A 25389-nucleotide genomic window follows, 5' to 3' on the forward strand; every position below is an offset into this window, starting at 1 on the left:
CAAGTGCAATTTCAAGCAATACAAGATGCAGGCAGCAGTGCAGCACAAAATGATCTTATCTTGATGGGCATCGTCAGAACAAGAGGCAACTCGGCAAGTGAAAGTTGTGTTGCTTTTCTTGCTTGAAGCTTATTTGCTTACAAACCTAATGCTGTTTCAGTATCATTTTAGCAAATAGCTGCTGAAGAATTCCTACTTGACCTTTACAAAACAAGCCATTAAAAACCATCATGTTAATAGGAGACTCTAGAAGACTCTTCAGAAATGAGTGTGTTGGAGAAGATTGCATTGCGAAGCTTACATTGAGAAAGTGGCTGCTGGAAGAATCCGGTCTTGCAAGATGACTGGTGGATTGAGTCACTAGCATCTTCTTAAAAAAAATCAGCTGCAGCTATCAAGGGGTTAAAGTGTACCTGTGCCAGCTCAAAAGCATCTTTGTCTAGTTATTTTTGTAAAAAATCTGTAAAGTGAGAACCTTGTATTGACCTGCTTGGTGGCTTCATCCAGTCCGTCGGTGGTTTTTTACCGCAGTAGAGGCTGGACAGGAGGAAGTGATTTCAACTTGCTGTGACTTGGGACCTTCTGAAATGGCAAGCAGCAGGGTGTTTTGACCTGTATACCTTTTTATTTTTGTGAGTTGTTTTATTTCTTTTATACTTGAACAATTTTAATGTGTCACCCTCTCTGAAATTTTTTAGAAATAAATTGTAAGTGTTTAGTGATCTGAGGATGTAGGCTAGCAAGTCTCTTTCAAAAGCATTGGCAGGAACATCTTGCTCTTTTTTAGATTTAGTGGTGGAAGCAGTATCTTTAATGCTTAGGAGTTCATTACTATAATCACACTGCTGCAGAAGAAAATGAATTCTTGGGGAAAAAAGTCTGTTGTTTTTTTTTCTTTTTTTTTTTAAATGGAATTCTTAAAGTAATAGGGTCTTGTTCATTATATTCAGCTTGTACCAACTAAATAAATCTGTTGGAAGTCTTCAGAACAGGGGGCAGGGGCTGGAGTGCAGTCCTTGTTACAATGAGGAGAGTTTGTTTTATGCTCCATTCCTAATGTGGTACACTTTACTCTTTGGTATGCATTATTTCCTAAATCAATAAATAAGCTGTAATGTAAAAGGTGGCATTTAATAAGGGAAGACATTGTATGGAGTTTCTTAACAGATAACACAAAATATTGATTCTGCTATCAGACCTGTAAGAGGTTAATTTAAATCGCAGAAACTGGAGAATAGGGTCGGTTCATATACATATTTTTGTTAATGTTGTAACTGTTAACTATCTACTGTTAATTAAACTTTTTTCAACTTCCAGATAAATCATATGGTGTTCTGGGGAAACAAGAAACTATATTAATGAGCATCAACTCCTTAATTATCCTTGTGACTACATAACAGGGACACGTTCATGTCATTTCTTTGTGCAATAACTTTTGCAAAGAAGTATTTTTAAACTGATCATTAATTTTATGACCACAGAAATGAGATGCAAAATTTATGCTGTTGTCATTGGCACAGGTTCAAGGCACTACTGACATTATATGTGATCGTAATGGAATGGCTGCCAACTAATGAGTCTATAGACATTTCGTTTGAGCATGCTTTGCTTTTAGATGTCTTATTAGGCAGCAATGCTTTCAATTATGCCTGCAAATTGTATTGGATACATTTACCTGATGCCCATTGTTGCTTTGTAGTTCGGTTTTCTATTACATAAATGGAAGTTGAACGCTTTTCTTTAATTTATTGATGCTTTTCGGGTGTATTTTTAGGTACTTGGCACCTGAGGAGAGTAGTGGCTTGTACTGCTCAACACTGACTCCTCTGACTGTTCAAGGAGTAACACATGTAGCTTCTGATGCAATTCTAGCTACTCTTCCTCATTAGATGGAGTAGAAACTGCAGTGCAACACCTTAATGGAGGAGCACATAAGTGGGGAAAGGGCAGAGATTGTTCTGAGTGGGAATGCAGGAGGCTACACAGAATCGACAGGGTTCTCTGTGAACTGTCAGGAGCAATATCCTTATATATTAACAGCATACCTCCTAAGGTGTCGGTTAACCCTGCCAGAATTAGGGAGGCAAACCCCCAAGCTTGATACTAGCATGTAGCAATTCTTTTATGTAGGCACATTAAAATGTTGTGAAATGTTGCCTGTTAAAGCTCCAGAGCACGTAGAGTCAGCTCTCCTATCAACATGCCTGCAGTTTTTCTGTACAGATCAGATGATTTAAGGATTGCATTTCAGTGTGTAATATAAATTTACAAATATATTTATTTACTCTAAAATAAAAAATGGAATATTTTTAGTTTAGTCTTGTCCTGCAGGGCTACAGGTTGCTTGTACCTCTATTTAGTGTCTATGACCTACTCTCCACGTTTTTCACAGAAATGTGGGTACCTAAACGTAGTATTGTATGACATCAGATTTATGTATTTGTTCTGCTTGTCTTTCCCAGTGAGTTTTTTTTTCTTTCATGGAAGTCATCAAGCCTTTAGTTAGGATGTAACAACTAGAGAATGCTTTGAAGGCTGTAAACGCTAAAGAACGAGTGTGTAGTTTCTTTTTTCATAATATCTCAACTTATTTTGTTGTTATTTTGTTTTAAGAACATTTTGAATTTAGAGATTACAGACTTGGAACAGATACTTGTTTTATCTACATTCAGTGTGCCCGTGGGTTTTTTTGTTTCAAATATAGTATATTTCTGAGATAGGTACATGGTGTGCCCTAAGTATATATGTATGCATTTAAAAGCCCCTTGTTTCTAGGTCACCTGGGTTTTATGTGAATGCAAAGCATAAAGGTTTACCGAATTTGAAATCCTAAGCATAATTAGAAAATGGTAGTATTGTGACTTAACGGAAGAGCAAGGTAACAGTGCAGCTGTGCAAATTTGCATAAGAAATCACAACTTCTCTGGAAGAGATATGTATCGCTGGGTGGGACAAAATTCTCTGGAAATGTTCTTTCTACATATGTACTCACCAATTTGTCATCCATAAGTGCTATTCATTTAGACATAGGTTTACTGTTCAGCCTATGAACAGTTCAGCCTATGTGCGCTGAAGCGTGGTGTTTGTGGAAATGTTTTTCTCAAGAAATACAGCCTAATATTTTAAATTTATGATGGCACCTTCATGAAGGTTAAATGATAGTACATTTATGCATAGCTGATAAGAGGACATTTTTGACTGACAACCAAGGCTTATATATACGCTATATATATACACACACGTGTATATATATATATATATTCTATGCATTCGGGTACTAGTAAAAATTTAGGACAGGAAAAGAGTGGAACAACTTTTGATACTGTATAGGTTGTGAATATCATGTCTGCTCTTTTTCTATGGAGTGTAGCATCTAATAAAGATATATATAGAGAGAGAGACAGGGAGAGATGGGCAACTGGTCTCTGGCATGTAAGTGTGAAAGATGATCATGCTGGTTGTAAATATGGCATAATATTTTCTGTTCATGTGCTATCTGCTCTCTGGTTTTCCGTTTGAAGGAAGAGGTGAATCCTGGAGAGGGATAATTTACTTTTGATTGGTTTGACAGGTGTGATGAAATGCAAATATTTTGATCAGATTAACACGATGGCTGGAGTGCTGCTGGAAGATGGCCATGTCAAAAATAGATTGGAGTCAGGTTCAGATTCAAAGCAGGTGGTATATGGCATGGAAGCTTGAAAGGAAGCTTTCCCAAGAAAAGCATACTGTATTAATGAAGGGAAAGCCAGCTTGATGCTAAGCAGTCTTGGGATGTAAAAGAACTACAGCAAAGCAAAAATCAGGCTTTGTTGTCTTATCCGTGTAGAAAACTTGCTGTTCTTTGCTAACAACCATGGTGCTTTTTGGGCATGGATTTTGAATTTTCCATGATTTTCTATTATTAAATGGAAGCAAAGAAGTAGAATCTCAGCCATGGCTAGGCAGTCCTACTGATGAATGCACTTCATGTGTCTGTGGCGAAGAATATTTTCACTATGCATGGGGTTTATTTTGGATGCTGAGAAATTAGTTAACAGATACAGTGGTCCAAAAGAGAACACATGAATTGAGAAGCATGTCTAGAGGTTTATGGAAAGTTTTCTGCATATGAATATACCAAAAGTGCTTGAACAATTTAGCTTTATGTGTTTTTCTAAGAAAATTGAGGGTAATTTGATCTATTGGAGCATCAGCTCTATGATTCTGGTTTGCAGATTTTTATCACATTTAATTATTAGATTCTCCTCCTTCACCAAGATGTGATTAAAAAAATAATTTTAAAGGAACAATGTAGTACTTGTTATTTTTCCACCTATTCTTCACATAGACAGCATTAAAAAAAAATTGAAAAAATATATGGAGTTTGAGGAGGGAAAACTTACATTTTGTCTAATTAAATGAAAGCCTCAACTAATACTGATTTTGTTTTAATTTTTCCAGACTTTCACGCTTAATGTACTCTGACCAATTTATTGCATAGTTTAACTAATAATGTAGATTTTGTATATATTGTAGTAGGGCTCTCGGTTGTGTAAGAAATTCATCAGCAGAATGCTGCATCAAGTCACAAGTTCAGACCGGGTGCAGCCAGAAAGTGATGCCATTTTTTAGGTTCATAGGAGGAATACACATACACGTACAACACGTGCAAAGTAGTGCCTGATTATGGTGAAGAAAATTGAAATTTTGGTGCCTAATTATGGTGAAGAAAATTGGGCAGAGGGCGACAAACTGCTGCCAACAGTAGGTTGGGTGTTCCTTGGAGGATAGTTGCTGCAGCTCCTTCCTGCACTGGGACGAGCAGAACTTCAGATCTTGGCACTGCCCGTTTCTCCTCCTGCCGGTGTTTTCCCTTGCCTGCCTCTTTGCTGTGGTGTGTCTTTTTTTTCCCCTGCTGTGTGAGAAGCTGTCAGCTGTGCAGTGCGGGGAGAGGGTTCGTTGTATGACAGCGTTTTGGGGAGACTGCTCCAGCAACATGTAGGTGACCCTTTAGGAGGTTGCCCTACAACAGCAGCCGGCGCTCACAGCTGCGCTTGAACATACAAAGTGCATGTTACAGGTGTTCATGAGAAATGGGATTTATTTTCTGTTTTAGAGAGGAGTTGGTATCTTCCTTACTAATGAAGGTATTTGTCTTTGGATTCTCTGCGTTTGTATGATAGACTGTTTTAACCAGCAACGTATTTTTAACTTTTACAGAACTGGAACGTGAAGAAGAGTCTGAGGACTCTCTTTCTTCGCCTCCTGATAGTGTCTCAATAGCATCCGATCGGTATGATAAAGAGGATGAAGCGCCTTCTGATGGTATGTGACACGGTTTACCTTAGAACGTACTAGATTTGCCGGCTTGCTACAAGCTTATGTAATCGGATCCTCGTGATGCGAATGTTAGTGTTGCAAATCAGATAAGCAGATAAGCATCACGGCGGGGCAGATCGCTTACCTCCGCAGCAACCTTTAAAGGCACTGAAGAGCGCCCTCTAGTGGTCCTTAGAGCATAGTGAAGCTGCCTCGGATTTACGAGGTTTTTTTAAACTCACGTTTTTTCACAACAAAGCATCTTCTCGGATGCATATGTTTTTAAAGATAGATCAGTGGCTAAACCAGTGTGAATATTTGTAGTAACAAATTGTTTGTTAATTCAACGTTATCAGATTCTTGCTTAATTTTATTGTGCTACTTAATGGCTTACTGTATTATTTATCTAATAAATAATGAAACAGTTTATGTGATTGATATTTTTCTGCAAACTCCATGCAGAATAGGTTCATAAAATATTAAATTAATTATTTCTACAACGTTTCCTTCCATTAAGACAGTCTTTTGTAGAATGTTTTCATTGTATAAATTTTAAATTTGAGTTTGCATTTTTTTTTAAAAAAAATATCTGGGTTCCATAGCTGTTTTCTATGTTGTTTTGTTTTGTATTCATTAAATTTAATGCTAAATGCGACTGTTCTGAAGACATGAACAATTTAATATTTCAACAGTTAACAAGCTTGCTTTAGCATAGTGTCCATATTTTTGAGAGTCATTTATTGTATACATACTATAAATACCTTCTATGGATAATATATGGCAATAAATTAAGTATATGTACAAATAAATTAACGATGTATATTAATTTGTGGCACTAGAAGTTAGATAGACTTACTAGTGAATGATGTTTTCTGACATGATATGATGATCAAACTGTGCAGCTCCATCTCAAAATACAATTGCTGAACGAAAATATGCTTCCTGCGACATAGCACTCCACATCTTATGTTATCCAGATTATTCCCTTTGGAAACATAAATTGCTTTTATGAGGTATAAAATTATGTCTATTGCAGAACAGGGATAAGTCAAGTACATGCATAAGTGATAAGCCTTCTAACCACTGATTCAGAATAACGCAAATTTTTTTATATTGCGAACTCTCTAAAATGTGTAACAATAATAATCGCTTATTTATTCAGCTTATTGCATTTTGTCAATGTGACCTATTAAAAAAGTAAACCCAAGCCTTTTTGCTTTCTGGTTGAGATGTAATTATCAGTCAAATTGAATATGGCTTTTAGAAAACCCAAGCTAATTTTCAAAACTACAGATGAATGCAACTTTCCATGTATTTATTTTTGCTTACAAACATAATCTTAACATTATTTCTAATGTTAACTTAATAACATGGTGCTGATTGCATAAAGGTTATGTGACAAAATTGTATGACTGTTTAATAGGAGATATGATTATAGGTTTGTTTCAAAACAGTTAATCAAGAAAAAAGTGATAATGTTCATAATCCTAAATAACAAATGGCTGAAGAATGCTGATGCAAGAGTATGTGAAATACTGTATGAGTTTGTACAGATGGATGATTAATTTTTAGCATATTTTGGAAGTTACAATTATGAGAGTAGGTATAATAGCTGCCCAACAATATATTGGGTAATTTGTTTCAGTTTAGGTCGAAATACAGTGGATGCAATTCTTTATTTAAGATGATTTTGACTCACTGGTTTCTCTACATTTTATGATAAATCCTCTTTAATTGTCCATTGGGAGCGCAGCATGAGGAGAAGTTGAGAAAAGGTGGTAGATTTTGATCTGTAAATACTTTTCATTTATTGGAGGAATGTTCCTGTTTTCCTCTTTGAATGTCCAGTCTGTCATTCTAAGACCATTTTGATTTTAACATCATTCAAGCCTAGCCACCTAGACTAGGTATGAAAATGTATGTTGGGACAATGTGAGGCAGATTGGTCCTCAGCAGTGCTGTTTGTTTCAGTTCTCACAGCCATGGATGGGTTTGTTGAAGATTAATACTGCATCTTTGGGTTTTAGCAGTCTGTTAATGTTCCATATTTAAATGCTGCTCAAGAAGCTGGATCGATAAGGTGGATGTTGGATCTTACAAGGTTACCAGTTTACTTCAGCAGGGATCTGTGCAGGTGTAAAACCTTGTGTGTGTAGGATCAAGGTTCTTAACAGAGGGACCTAACTGTATGTAATCAGATTGAGGTGTTCTTTTTTTTATATTTGAGTCCATTCATGTTTGAAGGTAAAACCTTTCATATATATTTTTTCTGCTTAAAATAATCCAAAATAAAATAATGCATTTACCTTTTGTACAGTTGAGTTAGACTGCAAGGTTTGTACAGCTTCTGAGTGCCACGATTTCACTTTGCAGTGTAACTGTCAAAATATAATTTGTGAAGGCACCTGCTCGGTAACAGATAAAGAATTAGTGTATTATGTGTACGTTACAGTCATTGTAAAATCCTGCAGTTTTTGAGTGACCTTTATTTAATGGTGTATTAATTACAAGACAGATAATCCCTTTAACAATAAGTTTGGGATAACTAAATTAGCACAGGTCACCTAAAGGCCTTTTGTCAAATCTGATTGTTATGTTGTCCTTTTGACTTTTACCTTATGGTAGGCACTAACAAAGTATCTAAACTTTGATGGATTATAAACTCTAAACATGATATGTATTTTTCATAATGCTAATGTAATTTTCTAGGTACTGAAAAGGTCAAACCCTCACGTCTCTGTGTGCATTCTAAGTCTGTCTTTCCTTTTAATATTTCTTTTTCTCTGTTCCTCTGGTTCAAAAGTTCACTCAGTTCCCAAATGGCCACCTAATTTTCCAGTTATTCCCTCAAGCCATATGTGTTTTGGTTTCTTTATGGTTTATTAGGTACTGTAGGAAAGTAGCATAAGTTATATCATCTAATGAAATTCAAGCACACTTCAGTGATGCTTTGACTTGATTGCTGGCAGCAATTAAATCACAGGGAAGGAGAATGATGCATAGGCTTACATGTCCAGACACCCTACAGAAATTGGGAGAGGGATAGAACACAACAAAACCCTCAAATAAAATAAAACCCCAAAACCAAGACAGACAAAACAGCACTGCCAGGCACTCTGTTTTTAACTTGATTTTTTTTTTATTGGCTAACAGCCTGATTGATAGCAAAATCATAACTTGCTGTATGCTAACAGGCAGAGTTCACTTGTAGGTTATTGTGAGCTGATAAAGGGTTAGATGGAGTTTTGATTTTCGCATTGGTCCTTGGTGCACCAGATTAATGGAATTTCAATGAGAGACTGGAGTAGTCACAGCTTTGTCAGAAAAACAGATGGAGATTCTATAGCCATGTCTGCTCATTAATACCAGTTGCCTGAAAGGTGTACTACTTCTCTATACAAAAGACTCAACATAATTGATTTCCGAGTGGGGTGTTTTTTCACTTATTGATGACTAGGTTTCTTGCAACTTAAATGACAGGTTTTTGTATAGTACGTTGTGTAACAATGTTATGTCTTGTAAATTCTTACTCCCTTTTCATCTGTATTTTGAAGAATGCATGTCGTGGAAAGTACGTATGTCTTGATCAGTTAAAAACAAAGCATACCAAAATACTTAAAGTTGAAATAGTAAGACTTTCTTAAAAGTTGGTAACTAACTTATTTTTGGTTGAGACTTTAATGGGGAAGAAGTTACTGTTTTTCATTTAATTTTCAGGTTTCTTAGGATGGATTTAAATGTAGGTTTGATGCCATGCTGAAACTTTACTATTTAACAGTATAATCTTCTTTTATAACCTCAAACGATTTTTTTAACAGTAAAATTTTTTGGTTTATGGTATGGTAACTTTATTCCATAGTAGGAAATGCATTAATATTAAAGGAACAAAATTTCTGACTTTGTAAGTACTGAAAGTGAACCTGCCATTTCTGAAAAAGGATATGTCTGTTTAGCCTTGCGGGGGGAGTATGTGATTGGGTAATCACTGGATCTAAAAAGATCACAGTGAATGCTGTAATAAAATAATTTAGATCATCACCATTTCTGTGGAAGGTCTAGAAATGTTGCCTTGAGCATGTAAGGATGAAAAAAGTACTAAAAATGTGTCTGGGGACTTGTATGTTCTCCAAATTATCATATTTGGCTATAGCTTATTGATATAATATTTTTTAGCAGAAAATTCTTAAATAGGATGAGAATCTCATACTGAAAGTTCCCCACAGTTGAAGTGGAGGAAGCTAGGGCCTAAGCAAGCAAAATAGGACCTTTGGAGAACTTTGAGGAATCAGAATAAATTAAGGGGTTGTGCTTAACTATTTGTAATCAGAATGTAGTCTTGAAAACAAGCAGAATTTGTTGCTCCCTGCAACATGCTTTTCTTGGTGTAGTTTTTGGATGAAACAACAGGTTTTAGGACTTTATTTTCATGCAGCTCTGCTGGAAAAGTTCTGTGCAAGTCTTTGCAGGTTTGAGTCAACTATTTTACGTGATCTATAGTATTTCCTTTGCATGAACATCATATTTTGCATTTTGATTGATCAAGTGGGAATGAAAAATTGTGTGACTAAATTTTGCATGCTGCTTCTTTTGATGTTTTAAGTCTCAATAAGTACTGTTTAAGCTGCTTTCTCTCTCCCCCCTTATATAAGTATTTTCCAACTTTTTTCGGCCACATTCCTGCTGCATTTATTTTTGAGGCACTATATTAAAGCAAGAACTGTGTTCCATCACTAAGCCATTTAAGCGGTCTTAGCAACTAAGTTAGCAAAGATTGGAGAATGGAAATTGCTCCTAGGATTTCTCTGTGCTCTTCTCTCTCCATTTGCCCTTCCTGTCTCCCCAGTCGTGTATTGGTTTACCACTATTTTAGTATCATAATCATGTACATGGAGAACGTGCTTGCTTTTCCTGGGGATGAAAGCATTGGAACTTTACCTGAGGTATTCTAGGAGATTAGTTATTTGTGTTGCAGTACTGGAGAGAGTTCCAAACTAAGTGCCTGACAGCCATTCAAAGAAGTGAGAAACTTCTTTGTCTTGTTTTTTTTTCTAAGGAAGGTCTCTTTGAAGGCAGAAAACCCATGTATTTTCTTATTCCTTATAGCTCTTTAAAGATCCAGGCTTGATCAAAAAAGGTGATACTGAGGGGGGGTAGAATCTAGGTTTACTGGAACGCTTGATCTTTAGCAAAAAGAGGTGATTTCTACTTTATGCTCTTACTAGGAGCTGGCAGAATGGCAATAGCATCGGTGCCTGGGAAACGGGTAAAGAATGGGCTCTGCCATGCCAACTTTGTTTTGAGGGGATGCTAGTTCCTGTCAGAATTGTGACTGGGAAATAATGTATTTTAGTTTATTTTGATATATGTAGGTAATTCTATGTTTTCATCAATGATTTGGTAGACTCTTCTGCTGTGTCTGAACAGGTGTATGGCAGAGGAAATACTATGTATTGCAGTGTATTATGATTCTGCATTTCTGGGACACTTCTGGCTGAGAAGGTAATGCAACTGATCAGAAATGTGGCTTTCAGAATTCTAAGAAATTGTAATTAGCAACTCCGTCTTAAGCAGGAAGACTGAAGTGTAGAATTTCTGATGTGGTATGCTGAGGCTGTCAGAGGAAGAATGCATCACTAGGGAATTAGGCTGAGACACTTAAGGACAGTTTAGATGTCACCCAGAATACAATCTTTTACAAGCTGATGGAACACAATGAAAAGTAAAGCATGCTAAAAAGGAACTTAAAATATTAAAAGCTTTTTTAAAAACTCTGTTTATAAGGATAGTGATGCATATGGGACCATGCGTGCATAAATTCCCAGATCCAAATCTGTTTGTTTAACAAATGAGAAGAGGGTGCTAACTTTGTGGAAATCATCAAAAGCTGTGAAGATCATCAACTTCTTGTTGGATAGGAGAGACCTTAGGACTAAAGTCAATGTATTGCCCTTAGCCTGCTTGAGATGTTTCTTGGCAGGCACCTGTCTCATCTTTCCTAAAAATCTTTTTAACGGTACAACTTCAGTCTCCCTTGGGCAGCTTGCCCCAGTGCTGCACTGTACTGGCAACTCTTTTTGTTGGTCTGTTCACATTTGACTCTTTTGTCCATAAAAAGGACATGACAATGGTATATTTCCTTTTTTCTCTTCTGTCATCAATATATTCGAAGACTGAGAACAGTCTTTATAACTTTCCACATGTAACTGCAGTTGAAACCTTATGAAGAGGACAAAACTGAACTGCTTGCTTGCTTGTTCATTTGTAAGATCCATAGCAGTGAGTATAGCAGCAATGACTTACTTTGGAGAAGCAAGAAGTTTAAAAAAAGTGCATGTGAAATATGCAAAACTAATTAATTAATTTTGATTGAAACCATTTGTACAGAACAGAAGAGATTAATTGCTGATAAGAAGCAGAAGGTTTAAGTGAAATTTTGGCCCTATTAAAGTCAACAGTAAAGTTAAAAATGCTATCATGTAGGTTAACAGTGTGTACAAATTGATGATACTAAAATGTTTGAACTTCTAATTATCGTGATGAAAAACTTCCTATTAAACAATAAACCCCTGTGTTCTTTTAACATTTACCTTTCTCCCATGGGAGAGATGACATGGTTTGTTGCTCATTTTATTTCATCTATGTTGCTTCAGTGACTGAGCAATAACAAAACAGCCATATATGCTCCACCACTAAGCAGGACAATATCCACAATAAAAAACAAATAATGATCTGCTTAACCCATTTATTTTTCATATTACACCATAATTTTATTCAAGACATCTAACAATATTAGGGTAAAAAAAACCACCCAGAAAGCTGAACTGCAATAGAGTTTTCTATTTACTTTATATTGCTTGTTGCCTTAACGTTTTTCTAGATCAGCTCTTATACATCATAAATAGCTGAAATAAAAAGGAAGAGAGGAGGTTTTTCTTCAGCCTCTTTGATATGTGATAAGCATTTCAAGTGTGTTTTGGAGGCTATTAATTATGGATTTAGGACCTTATTAATGCTTTCCCTCAGCTGCATGAATTTCTACCTTCTGATTTCCCTGTAATTCCTCTTCCTTCTGGCCAAGCAGTAGTGGCAAGTCAGCTTCCATTCTGCTCCTTACTCCTTCCCTCCCAGAACCAGACACATGCATCAACTGTAGGTTATAGCACTACTTCAAGCTACTTCAGTGCCACCTTGAGGTGGGTACCCTTCCAGAGGTGAGCAAGTCCAACAGGTTGTTGCTACTTGGCATTCAAGGCAAGAGGCGTCTTTTCCTTCCTGGTATCCACCAAGTAAGACAGGTCTGCCTTCAACATACACTGTGCAGTAGCCCCGGCCATCTCAGAGAAAACAAACTCTACATAACCACAGTGGTGGTTTTTTTGTTTTAGACTAGATCAGAAATATGTAAAACAATGCTCTGTGTGGTACTTCGTGTTTTCTGTCTCAAGGATGAAGCTCTAGAGGGCCTGGATATAGGAACCAACTGGAAGGGAGGGGAGAAAGAAAAAAGTACAGCCTTGCATTACAAGTACAAATTAAGTTTGGTGTAGGCTTTTCTTTCTGCAAATTGGTTATAAGGAATTTGTGCCCATATTTAATTACATGCACTGAAGTGTGTATCAATCCAAATGAACAGAAAAATATTTTTCTCATATTCCCATTTTTTTGTTTTGACTGTTTGGTACTTCCTGTAGAGGTGCAAAGTGTATCTGTAGAGCTTAAGCAAGTACAAAACAGGCCTGTTTTGTGTCAGGTATCATGCAATCCAGGCATTAATTTAGTGGATTTGTGTTTGTTTCCATTTAAATAAAAGAGAGGTTACAGTGGACTAATATTTGTGAGTTTTGAGAATAAATTTGATTGGAAAAGTAAAACCTATGTCATGAAAAGGTTTATTGAAGTGTTTTGCAAAGAAAAAACACTGTAAATTAAATCTTTGATATCCACTGTATGGGCAAGTTCATTATTTTCTTTCCCCAGAAGATGTTGCAGGTACTGTTCACTGCTTAAAAATTGCAGCAGGAACCATACTTCTTTGGACACCAGTCACTAGGCAGTATTAATTTGATAGTTTCCCCAGTTAATCTTCATAGATGTTTACTTGGATTACTTGCAAGAGTCAGATTTAAGAGTAGAGTAGCCGATTAAAAATGCTGAATGCCATCTTTTTTTCAAACTAAAATTATTGCCACAGCTTCTTAACTAATATTAGGCAGAGCCTATTCACCGCTAACTATCATAATAATGGCAGGTAATATCCCATGTGGATCTTAGTCTTGTCTTTTCTACTACTGGTAGTCAGAAATAGTTTTGGGCCCATTTTGGGCAAGGAATTATGGATGGTCCTATACTCCAGAATGGAGGAAAACCTCTTCTGATCTAAACAAGGTTTTACTGCCCTTCTGAATATTTACTCTGGTCACTTGAACATGCATTCCTTAATGGAAGGTACATCGCAGCCTGATAATAACATGCCAGAGTTATCCTAGTCTTCATATAAAACATCTTTTTGCTTTTTCCTCAACAGTCAGATCTTGTATTTTTGCAAATGGACACAGGTGATGTATAAATACTTATAGTGGATGTTCAAAGATGCAGTTAGTTCGTTACGTGCTTCACATATCACTGAAGAGGTAAGGGGAAAGGATTAGTGTTGGAAGATGTGAATGGAGCAGAAGGATGTTTGGACTGTGAGCATGGCTGTGCTATACAACAAAAATGGAATGGAGACGAGTGAAGTGAAGGTGGTCCAGGTCTTTTAGATAGGTAACAGATGAATTGTTCTTCTGTAACATGGATACAGGAAAGGGGCCTTATTACAGTTGCCTGGAAAAGAACTTACTGGAAGTGGCGTCATTAACTTCCGATTAAAAAAAAAAACGGCACAAGCACCAAAACCCTTGTCTGTTTTCAGGTGGAGAGTCTAACATTTTTATAATTCTATCTATTTTGTATTTTGTAATTAGAATGTGTATGCATATGAAGGTGGTGGGGCAAAAGTTTTCCTCCTTGATTTCTAGAACAGCTTTCCTTGTATGAAAGTAGGAGTGGACTTATTTTTCTCTCTTCAGCAGCTTCTTCAGAAGCTAGCTTTAATACTGTGTTTTAACAGAAGAGTTACTGGTGAGACTACCACAAACTTTTTTTGATTGAAGCTTTTTGGAATATTTTAGCAAAATGGTTATTCTGTAATTGTGTGTGTAAAACAACTGCATGTTAAGAGCTGAAAAAAACCACAAGAAAATGTAGGCATAATGCTGAGAAGTGCAGCCATTTATTATTTTTTTTTCCTTTCTTCATAGAAATGTTATCTCTGTAGATAACGTTTGAAATTCTAGGTCAAAAATAAGGCCTGCAAAATAAAAACTTGGGTTTTACTTGCTAATCACAGCATACCTGCAGGTTTCATTTGGAAATACGGGCTATGTGATGCAGTTAATAGAGGTGCATTTGAGTATGTATTGCTTTTTTAATATATGGGATATCTTTTTTTCTGTCTCAGATCACTGGAATCTTCCAGTGCTCTCACTCATTTGAGCAATATTTAGAATGTGGTATAAAAATAATGTGAAAATGCCATAGTGAGCTGGTGATAATTGATTTACCCCATCACACTGAAATACCTCTTGCTTTCCTCTTCCTCCTCCCTTGGGCAATAATCATGGGATCAAGCTGCCAGTCTGTAGATATAATTTTTCCAGCAGTGCCATCTGGCTCCTTGGCACTGGAAGTTGTATTGGCTTCTTTGCTGTTTCCACTAATTTTGTCAAATGTTAGTCTGTTGATGAGCTGTCTTGCTAGTGGGTGCTGATTCACACCTCCCCCCTCCCCCCCCCAGCAAATATTATGTTGGTTTTTGTTAGCATTGTGAGGGACTGTTTATATCGTTTGTTATTTTTCTAAATGGAATTTAGGACTTAATATGGGATCTCTTTGAGGAAAAATTAGGATTTATGTATCAATTGGCTGCTTCTACCCATGTTTAAAATATATTTTCCCATGATTTTTGTACTTTTTTGAATAGTACTAGCATCATGTCCTCCCACAAATTTTTATAGATATTCAGTGTTAATGTACAATTGTCTCCTTTTTATTTTTGGGAACTTTTACTTTTTAAAGAAATTATGGATAAACAATAAGTACTTGTAGGGTCAGTGGAATAGGTGGAACAAGCTTTATATTTTGGAATAGCTAGCCAACTGAGCTATCTTTTTTTATCACAGAACTACAGTTTTATTTTGCTGTCAACTTCTCTTAAAAAAAAAAGTTCTAGAAATGATGGCTCAGTAGAACAAACACATCTGAGTTGCTTTATTCTGTTCAAGCCTTAGATGCATTTCACTGCCATAGAAGATATAATAATGGTATTAATAAAGAGTTTAGAAAAGAATGCTTGGTAAATAGTATTTCAATGGGGATGGGAGGTGGGAGGAGAATCCTCTGGATCTAAACGGTTTTTGTAATTCTTATTGTTCTTACTAATTTCTTAATTTTTGGAAAAGTTTTATTTCTGCTACTGGTCAGAAACATGCATTTAAGTGGAAAAAGAAAAAAAAAAAAGCCTGAGGAGCCAAGGATACCAACAAAATGTGAAGAACAGTTTCAGATAACACATTTTTATGCTCCTTTAAACAAAATTGCTTTGGATTTTTTTGGTGAATAAAAAAAAACTAATCCAAAGCCCTTTCTATTATTATGTAATTGAACTCCTGTTAATCAGGACAAGACTAAATAATTTACATCCATATATATATATAATTTTAAAAAAATATTTATTTTTTTATTTTAACTACTATTTTCAAGTGCTGTGTTTCAGAAGAATGAATTATACACACCTCTGGGTGTAAATCTAAATTTTCTTTTGTGTTGAAATTTTCTTAGAGTTGTTCAAGGTAACCTTGTGAACTCTAAAACATGAACAATTGTGTTTAGTTGGTCTGTTGGAGAATTTTTATATTATCATCCCTAAAATTAGAAAATAATATGCACTGTTTATTTATCATAGTTGTAATACTACCCTAGTGTAATGCCTTTGTTAATAAAATACTTTTAAACTGGTATTTAAATCAATATTTTTGTGCTTTCCCAGCACTGGAGAATTTGTCCAGTACTGGTGGTAATAGGACTAAAAATCTTACATGGGGCAAGGAGGGCCTTGGTGAGGTTTTTGTAGCAGTTGACTTGAATTAAATTTCAAGGACCTCTTGGTGTCTTTTCATAGTAGACTTTTAAAGACAACGACAGACAGGGTGTCTGAATGTGGGTCCCTTATCAGTAACTTGACTCTGATGCAAAGTGGGTATTTTTAACATAGGAGTTCAGTTGAAGGGATCGGTAGAAAGGGCTATCATATCCAAGTATGGCAAGCATAGCTAAATATGCATGATCTATTGTTAATAGTTCACGGAATTATTCACAGAATCTGTTGTTAATAGGTCCACAGAATATATTCTCTCATGAAAGATTTTAAGGGTATAGGTGTATCATGATTTTCTAAAATAGCATCAAATCTTCTTTTTGTTTGTAACTAAATGTGAAGATAAAATGTTGCCGCTAATCAGTTGTCTGGGATGCCACCTCATTAAGATTTACACGATCATCAAAAATGCCTAGAATTGTTTGTTGGCTATATCCTAACTCAGATACATAAAGGGGATACCACAGCATTTTTCTTTAGAATCACAGGGAGTTCAGTGACCTTTTGTGGCAAATTATGTAGAAAGAAAATATTTATATTCATTTAAAATAACCTCCATGAAGAAATAGTCTCATTACCCTGTTTGATCAATTCCTTGCAGCCTGAGCTGTAGCATGCTGCTATTGCCATTGGTTGATGGAATACACTGAGAAGTGGCTAATGGTGATGGTGCTCATCAGGACAGGGTTCAGCCAGCGGTCAGCAACAAATAATTCAAGACTGTTTCTAAGTTTGTGGCTGGTGGAATTTGCTTCTTGCCCCAAGCCAGCAGCATTGCTGAGCTGGGCTATTTGATTAGAAGAGAAGCATATTTGCTTCTTAGCAACTGCACATTTGCACAACACACAGACCTATACTGCCTCCAAAGGTTTGCCTTTTGTGATGGCGGAATAATACTTTTCTGTTGATTGACAGACAAAAGAGATTTTTGCAATGCAGAGGAGTTTACAACCCATGTTTTCTTTGACTTTTGTAAACTTATCAGAGGTGCTTCTTAATTTAGCATTGCCTGATGCAGGTTTGTATATGCAGCAAGACTGGCCATGATTTGAACTCCAACATTTAAGCTATTACTGCTATGCGTATTTAAAGGACAGATGCACACTTACGCTTAATCATTGGTGTGTGCAGCTTTTTCCCCAGCAGGTCTACTTAATGGGAATTATTTTCTACTGTATTTCAAAATAAATTTAAATTTGTGTATTACTATCTCCCATGCAAGAGTGATATTCCTTTTTATAGAAGATAATGTTCAAGTGAAAGCTGTTCTAGTCTTAGTGCTTTTTTTAATACCTTAACAGAAGTGTAGCAGTGATAGCAATTCTGATAGTGCGCGTGTAGTTTTTGATGTAACATTTCCCACAGGAAGTGAGTCTACAGAAGAAAACGTGTCTAGTCAGTAGAAGACAAAGGTATTTATAACACTGGTAATCCTAGAAAAAAAGACAATTTAGGAAAAAGAAAGCCTGAGATTTACAGTCCTAGGAGGCCAGGGCAAGAAAAAAGCAAACTTTTTTTTTTTTATGGTTTTACAGCTCTCTTCACTCCTGGCCTGTGTTTTATTGTGGAAGCTTCCATATTGCCATAGTAGAGCAATAAATCGCTGATGTGGTTACTGAAATGGGTGAAATAGTAAGTACAGTTAGTGTAAATGTGGATCTTTGATGCAGATACCTGCTTGCACATTTTCCTAAACAAAAGATATCTTTTGGCTTTCTTAACTAAAAACAGGGAGTACCTTTTAAAAGTGGATTTTATAGTCTGTTAAAACTGTATCTTTTAAGGGATAGGGAGAGTTAAAGCAGGAGCGCACAATAAAAGGACTGCAGAACATATTAGCATGGCTAACGTAAGCATCCACAAGTTTACTTACTAATAACCATTTCAGTGGCAATTCAGAGCCAAAAGAGGAGAGGAAGAAAGCTCTCTGACACGGTGAGTCAATAGTAAGCCCCAGATGTCCATCTTTACGTCAACATTATAGCTGCCAAATTTTTAAATCTTCTTGCATGTTGGAATTCTTTTGTAGTCAGATGAAGACTTTTAAATAAATCATAATCCAAAATTTAGGCTTTTTAGATAAGTTTGGGCATGATGAGTGAGTGAGACAAAATGAAAAGTGATGAAGGTATCGGTGGCTGTTCTGGGTAACAGGTTTGGGGTATGCATACTGTGGAGCAGGAAGCAAAGTGTAGAACTGGTGCAACCGTTATTTTGGAGGCCGTGGAAGGGCTGAATGGTGACGGACTTCATTCTCTTCCTTGTTAAATTTGATGTGTGTGTGTGTATACAATTTTAGAAGGGTGTCTAAATGTGCTGGTAGGATTTCACAGTCGGCAGGGAGAGGTGTTAGCTTTGGCTTAATTTCTGAGCTGTTCAGAGTTGTGATAATGTGATAAGGTGGCTGCTTGTTATGCTGCTGAATTGCCTAAGAGATGCTTATGCCTTATTGACTTATTTTTGTACCTTGATACCTGTTAAGGTGTTACCTGTGTTCCACACAGATTTGTACTTCTTTCAGGAATATATGCACAATGAATTAGTGTTGTGATTTTCTTGTTTTGGCTTGGTGGTTTGTTTTTTGGTAGCAGAGAGCCTTTTGCAAGCATTAGGCTTTTCAACAAAGTAGCTAAAAATGTGTAGGAATTGCCACATCGCAACTATCAAAATGCAATTATATTCAGGGTAGAATGCAGTAGCTTTTACAATGGCACTATAAACAATACCCAGCAATTTAAGAGCAGGATATGAGGAATATCTCACCTAATTGAAATGACAAGGGGGATTTTGCAGAGGTAGATGCAATTATTCATATTGGAGGTGGGCCAGAATGCTGGGGTTGTTCCCCTCATCTTGCTAATTAGGCTTTCAGTTTCATTAGCAGTCATTGAGATATTGGATGACTGACTTGTGTATGAACATAACCATAATACATATAAAGAATATTTTATTTAATTATTTTTTATTGTTCCTTAGAAGCATCTCTTGGATTATGTTAAGAAGTCTGTATAAAAGCATTATGGATCATTTTTGGTTGTATAGCTCAAGACAGGTAAAAATAAAGGAATGTTTTAATATGTGCAGAACACTGAATGTATGAAAACTGAAGGCAGCATGGCTATGCCTATTTTTGTGTAGACTGTGTGCCACAACTAAGCCACTACCATGTTGATGTTAGTGGCATTCTATTTTCCTTTTCAAAGCTAGAATTTATGAGGATTTCTACCTTTACATATGAGAAGGGGAATTAATCCAGCTTTGTTGTGCTCCCAGGATGTTTTCAACCTGGAGTAAATTTAACTTTGAACAGGTCTGAGGAATCTACATTTCTTGTTGTCTTTAAGCCCTAATTTAGGAAATATAACATAATGCATATGGCATCTTTAAATTCCCTTGCCACTCTAACACACTGTCATTGGATTATCCCCTCCCCACCCCCACCCCCCTACCCCGTTAATTGCCTTTGTCCTTCGGAAACAGGCATTTTGAGGGAGGTTTTTGTTTGGTTTTGTTTTCCATGTTAGGGAATAATAATGAGGTGCATTGATTCATACTGTACTGTGTTGGTACCAAATTGCTGCTTGCTATGTTTTGGAAAGGGCTTTGAGTGTCTGAACCTGAATTAAATATGTAGGCCATTCTTTTTTCAGCTGACTTCTCCTTTTCCAAGTTCTATGATGAGTGTCTTCTCAGCAATCTCAGGTAGAGAATTTCTTCACTGTATCTGCAGTTAGTGATGATTAGTGATGATTCAGGTCTTCAATTAAAAATAGCCTTCAATGAAGAACATCACAAATATAAAACAAGAAGGTGAAAGTAATGTAAAAAAAGAAAATCTACAGAGTCAAAATGTTTAAAAACACAAAAATTGTGTGTGAAACTAAAGCTAAAACAATGATAATCACTGTAAAAAATGAGAAATAGTCCTTGAGAACTGGAAAGGGTTAGTGTGTTTGAATCCCCCCTGCCTTTTAACAATTAAAACAGATCAATGCTATTCTAAAGTAACATTATCATAAACGAGGGAGTGGTTATAACTATTACTCTGGTTCCCAGTGCTGTATAGATGAGGCCATAATTTGTCCTTTCAGTTTGATACTTATATTGATGATTCTCCTGTAGTTCTTCATGGATCCTTTGGGACCGAGGGTTAGCTGTCTAGCTCGATGGCTTTTTCATGTTAGTTTCTTCATCTGTAAGATTGTCCTAAGAAATATACCAGTGATTTGTAAATATTTTGAATAAATTTTTTCTGTGTGTGTTATCACCCTCTGTACCTAGAACTAACATTTGTTGCTGGTATGTTTTATTGGCTATTACATACAGTATTGAATAAAATGATATTCATGAAATAAGAACAAGTAGAACAGTGATTAGTAATTTTATTCAATCAATATACATTTTATACATCCAATCTTGCACGGAAATGGGCTTTAGTAGCGATGAAAAGATACATACCGTTATAAATAATGAAGAAGTTAGTCCTGGAGTCTTGTCCTTTATTACTTCTGTGTCACTGACTGGCTTCCATGTAGAGTTCTCTAGCATGGTTTTGTCAAGTGTTTTTCAAGAATATATTGTCTATCCTCTTTAGAGGATCGTAAGCTTATGTGAGGAAATCTGACAGTGCATTAGCATAACTTGTTAGATACAAATACTCTTGTGGGAACTAATGCAAAAAGGAGCCTTTATGATTATTAGATTTTTATTTTGATATGGTTTTGTTGCTAGTCATAGATTCATTGGTTGCTTATGAGAGTTCAGTTTATGTACAAACTGAAGCTGTGATTTATCTTTTGGGGTGAAAAAAATGGAAAAAGCCATGAAAATTGGCTAAGTGCCAATAAATGTGTAATGTATTTTTCATGTGCCATCTTATTTTCATTGGATCAAGGCAGTTTTAGAATCCTCCACTGTATTTATGTGCCCTTAATTTGAATGAGTCCATGCCTCAGAGAAACCAATCGGGATTAAAAAAAAAAAAAAAAAAGCGGGAGAAAGGTTTGGAAACAGATATGCAGATATACTAGTGGAAGATCTAGGGCATACAGACAGCGTGTAGCAGGGACTGGGATTAAATCTGTCGTGCCAGTTGAAGTCCATAGAAATCTTTTCCTCCTTAACTAGAAGTGTAACTGTCAATTAAGAAGAAGCCTAGGTGGTAAGGAATACAGCAATATTATTCTGTGCGTTGCCACGTACTTACTATTATTTACATATTACTATATTCAGGCTTCAGTAGCATTTTTTTTGTTGTGCTACCCGTTCACCATTGTAGGATATACACGTTCTTGATGTGAGGAAAGAGGTAGAGTGACAAAAGCGCTGTTAAGTCCTTAAAATAAAACCACTTAATTTTTACAGTTGATATTTTGGTTTTTTGAGTGGTGAGTTGAGTTTGAGTTGAAAAAGTACACATTCAAACTGAGGGGAATTCTGGCCTCGTTGTTGGTGTATATCCTGAACTACCACCATTTTCAATGAGCTATTTGTATGTGTTAGGTAGCAGCATTTGTACCTGGTCTGATTTTACATTTAAGGAGGAAGGGAGCGGAGCAGAAGGCAACATTATTATGATCAAAAATTGTTTTTCTTGGAAAATCATTTCATCTAGATCATCAGTCATCTTACTGTTTACTGTAAAGATCAGCTTTCATGGTCTCTTCCTCACTTTTTCTCTGTCAGTCAGATGTATGCTGTAGCTGTCACAGAAGAAAGTATGCAGTTTTCTGTGAAATGCATGAATCGGTACATATGTGACATCCCAGTCTTATACATGCTGTAACCTTCCCTCCGCCCCTTCTCTCTCCCTCCCTCTAACTGCTTACATTTCTTTGAAAAAGTATGTGTGTGGGTGCGGCAAGGGAGAATCAGTAAAGTGGCACAGCAGGCCCGAAAATGGAATGTTTTCCCTTGTAATTTTTGTTTTTATTTTAAAAAAAACCATAATGAAACCAACAGCATTTCACAGCATTTTCAGAAAGATGTGAATACTGCTTCTCTGTTATGAAGAGGAGCAGTGGAGGCAAAGTAGCTCTGACTTGTCCAAGATTGCAAAAGGAATCTGGGTAAGAGCCAAGACTAGTTCTACGTTTTCTAGCTCCTGCTTACATGGTAAGATCTCTCCGTTATGTCTCACACTTTCCAGCTTTCTGAAGTTTTTGACAATTTGAAATGGATATTAAAGGGACATAGGGTAAACTTTTTTTTTTCTGTCCTCAGAACCACATCATTTATTAACAGATGTCATCCTAACGTGTATACAACTTCCATGGCTTTGAGTGTTATTGTAAATGGTAAAAAGACTCTTTGGTTGGGTTTAAACTGATGCCGCCTTCTGAAGTACAAGAGGTGCTTGTAGTTCTGCATAATGTCTTGCATTTAATAATATTATTTTAATATGAAATTGTTGGTGTTCCTTTAAGTGTTTAAAACCCAGCATATTCTGCTCTGATTTTTTTCCAAAATCATTTAGATAATACAAGGTATAGGACCCCAACACCTCCCAACCCTCCCCAGGAGTTACAGCCATGCATTAAACTACTGATACAGACACTGAAACTGTGAGTTTTCCCTTAGTGGTTCATTTGAGGGCGTTGCTTTTTTTTCTTTTATGAAAAAAGTGGTGGTGCAATTTAAAGGCTGGTATATAGACCGTACCAAAAGTAGTAAAGTACGTTCTGGAGGCAATAGTACAATGCTTTCTATCTGAAAGATCATAGCTAACTTATATAAACTGGTGGAAAAGTTTATGAAAGTTACTTTTCAACTTGCAAGTGATTGAAGTGATTTGGCTTAACTTTAAAAACAGCAGCCTAAAACTGAGCTGCCTGAGCATTATCATTACTCCAAAGCAGCGTAATTACCATTAGGAGAGAATTGGTTCCTTTAAAGGAAAAAATAATGAAGGGAAAACTTCTTAAAATGAGTTTTATTACATTTTTCTTATAAAATTAGTCTTTCATTTTGTTGATTAATGCTTGAGTTTAAGATTTTGATGTAGGCATTTTGCCATTATAATTCTGAAATATGGGAAGTCCTTGAAAACATTCCCGGATTGCCTTCTGTCTGTCTGCCTTGTAAAAGATCCTTTCAGTTAAATGGACCATCCTCCTTAAATGATGTCATTAGCTTGGATTGAAAAGACATTGCCTTCAGGGAAATCATTTAATTGTCTTAAAGTGCTGTACTTCTGTAGATCTTGAAGCAGCACCCTCACTTCCATCTTTGTATCAGATAATTCATCTAAAATTCTGTTTTTAATCTCTGACGAAATATTGAGATGTAATTTCCACTTTTATTGGAGAAATTTGAGACCTTTTATAGTCTTGTCTCTGTCAAATGGATGGAAAAGTTTCACTTGTTGAAATGCAAATGGGTACCGTCTTTTTTGACTTAAAGAATTAATTTAACTTGCATTCATGCAGTGCTTTATAAATATTAATGTATTGAACTCTTACATTTCACTGATACTAAGATACACTTTTACATGTATATTTCTAAAATCAGTAATATTTACTTGTTCAAACAGCGAGTTAAGTTTTGGGGATAAATGCAATCTTTTTTATTTTTGTTTAAGGTAATGCACTGCATTTAGGAAAACAAAAATAATGACAGTCTGCCTTTTACATGACTGAGAAACTGGTAAATCCAATGAAAAAGCCAGTTTGTCAGGGGTATTGGGCATTTTTAATTGAGTAGGCATTCAGATCACTGAAAAATAAAACCTATGTGTATGAGCGAGCTCCTGATTTAATTAGAAAACATAATGCTTGAAAATGTGTTGTATATTTTTGTTTGTAATCTATTGCACTTAGGTTTTTACACTATCAGTCATTTAATCTTAAATACTTCAAAGCAGGAAGAGAAGTGTATTTCCCCCCCCCCAAATTTTTATATATGCAGTTTCTGGCTTGGAGAAATGTAGTATTGAGAATGCTACAAAATTTTCAGAAAATGTTGCCCCTCAGGCTGGTTTTGCCTTTAAAATGAAAAGAGGTGTTTCTCATGCTTTAATATGAAATTAGTAAGTCTTTATATTGCCATCTTTCTCTGCTGTTGAAATACTTTAAAAATGCATTTCAAGACTACCACTGGATTGGTTGGGTTCTAATTTGTTTTCTCAGCACGAACTTTGTTACTGTGGCTGTTACTTTTTTTCCTTCTATATTGCTCTATACTGAAAAGCATGGTAATTCTGAGCAAGGGGCATTTTAACCTTGTCTTTAATTTTGCTGGTGCTTTTTACTCGCGTTTTCACTTGGTCTCAACTGTTAAAGAAGACTTTTTGGTAGCATGCATAAAACCTAGGACTGCAGATTTCATGTTTGTTTTTCTTCTAACCCTGCCTACTAAGCTCCGAGAGAGACTGGTTTGTTTATTCTTGTGGTATTTTAATTGCAGTTTGTGTAAGTTGAACTATGCTAGAAATGCCATGTGAACTTTTTATCAGAATAAATATTTAGCGTCTGTTCCTGCTCCTCTTGTAGCTAGTGTCAGTTTTCCACAGAGAGGTACCAGATCAGGAAAACCGCTCTGTTTTGCTACTCTTAAATTTCTGAAGTTGACTCTAATCCCTGTCAAAAGCTTCAGAAATGTGAGGCTGTAAACAGAGCACTGACGAACATCCAGAACTGAAGTTGCTTCCTAGGCCACACCAGTGAATTGCTTATGCTTTGGTTCAAAACCATTTATATCTCTTACTGCCTATTATTCCGTTGCCTATTAGCTATTACAGCGTAGCCATAATTATTTCTTTTTTTCAACCTTGCTAAACCCTGGCTCTCCAATGGTAAGTTCTGTGGATAGATTGCTTTTTCAAGTGTGTGTCTCTCCTACTTACCAGTATCAGATTTGTTGCCTTTCAGTTTCACTGAATGTCTCCTTGTTCTATA

The 25389-nt window shown here is 36.1% G+C and overlaps 1 protein-coding gene across 1 annotated transcript in view; it reads left to right on the forward strand.

Annotated features, from left to right (window-relative positions):
* SKAP2 (src kinase associated phosphoprotein 2) overlaps positions 1–25389 on the forward strand; it is a 116712-nt gene that overhangs the window by 17898 nt on the left and 73425 nt on the right. Inside the window, exon 4 of the mRNA XM_055707412.1 lies at positions 5203–5307. Within this exon, the coding sequence (XP_055563387.1) occupies positions 5203–5307 (105 nt within the window). The remainder of the gene's footprint in view (positions 1–5202; positions 5308–25389) is intronic.

Source organism: Falco cherrug, chromosome 4, assembly GCF_023634085.1.
Source record: "Falco cherrug isolate bFalChe1 chromosome 4, bFalChe1.pri, whole genome shotgun sequence".
Lineage (NCBI taxonomy): Eukaryota > Metazoa > Chordata > Aves > Falconiformes > Falconidae > Falco > Falco cherrug.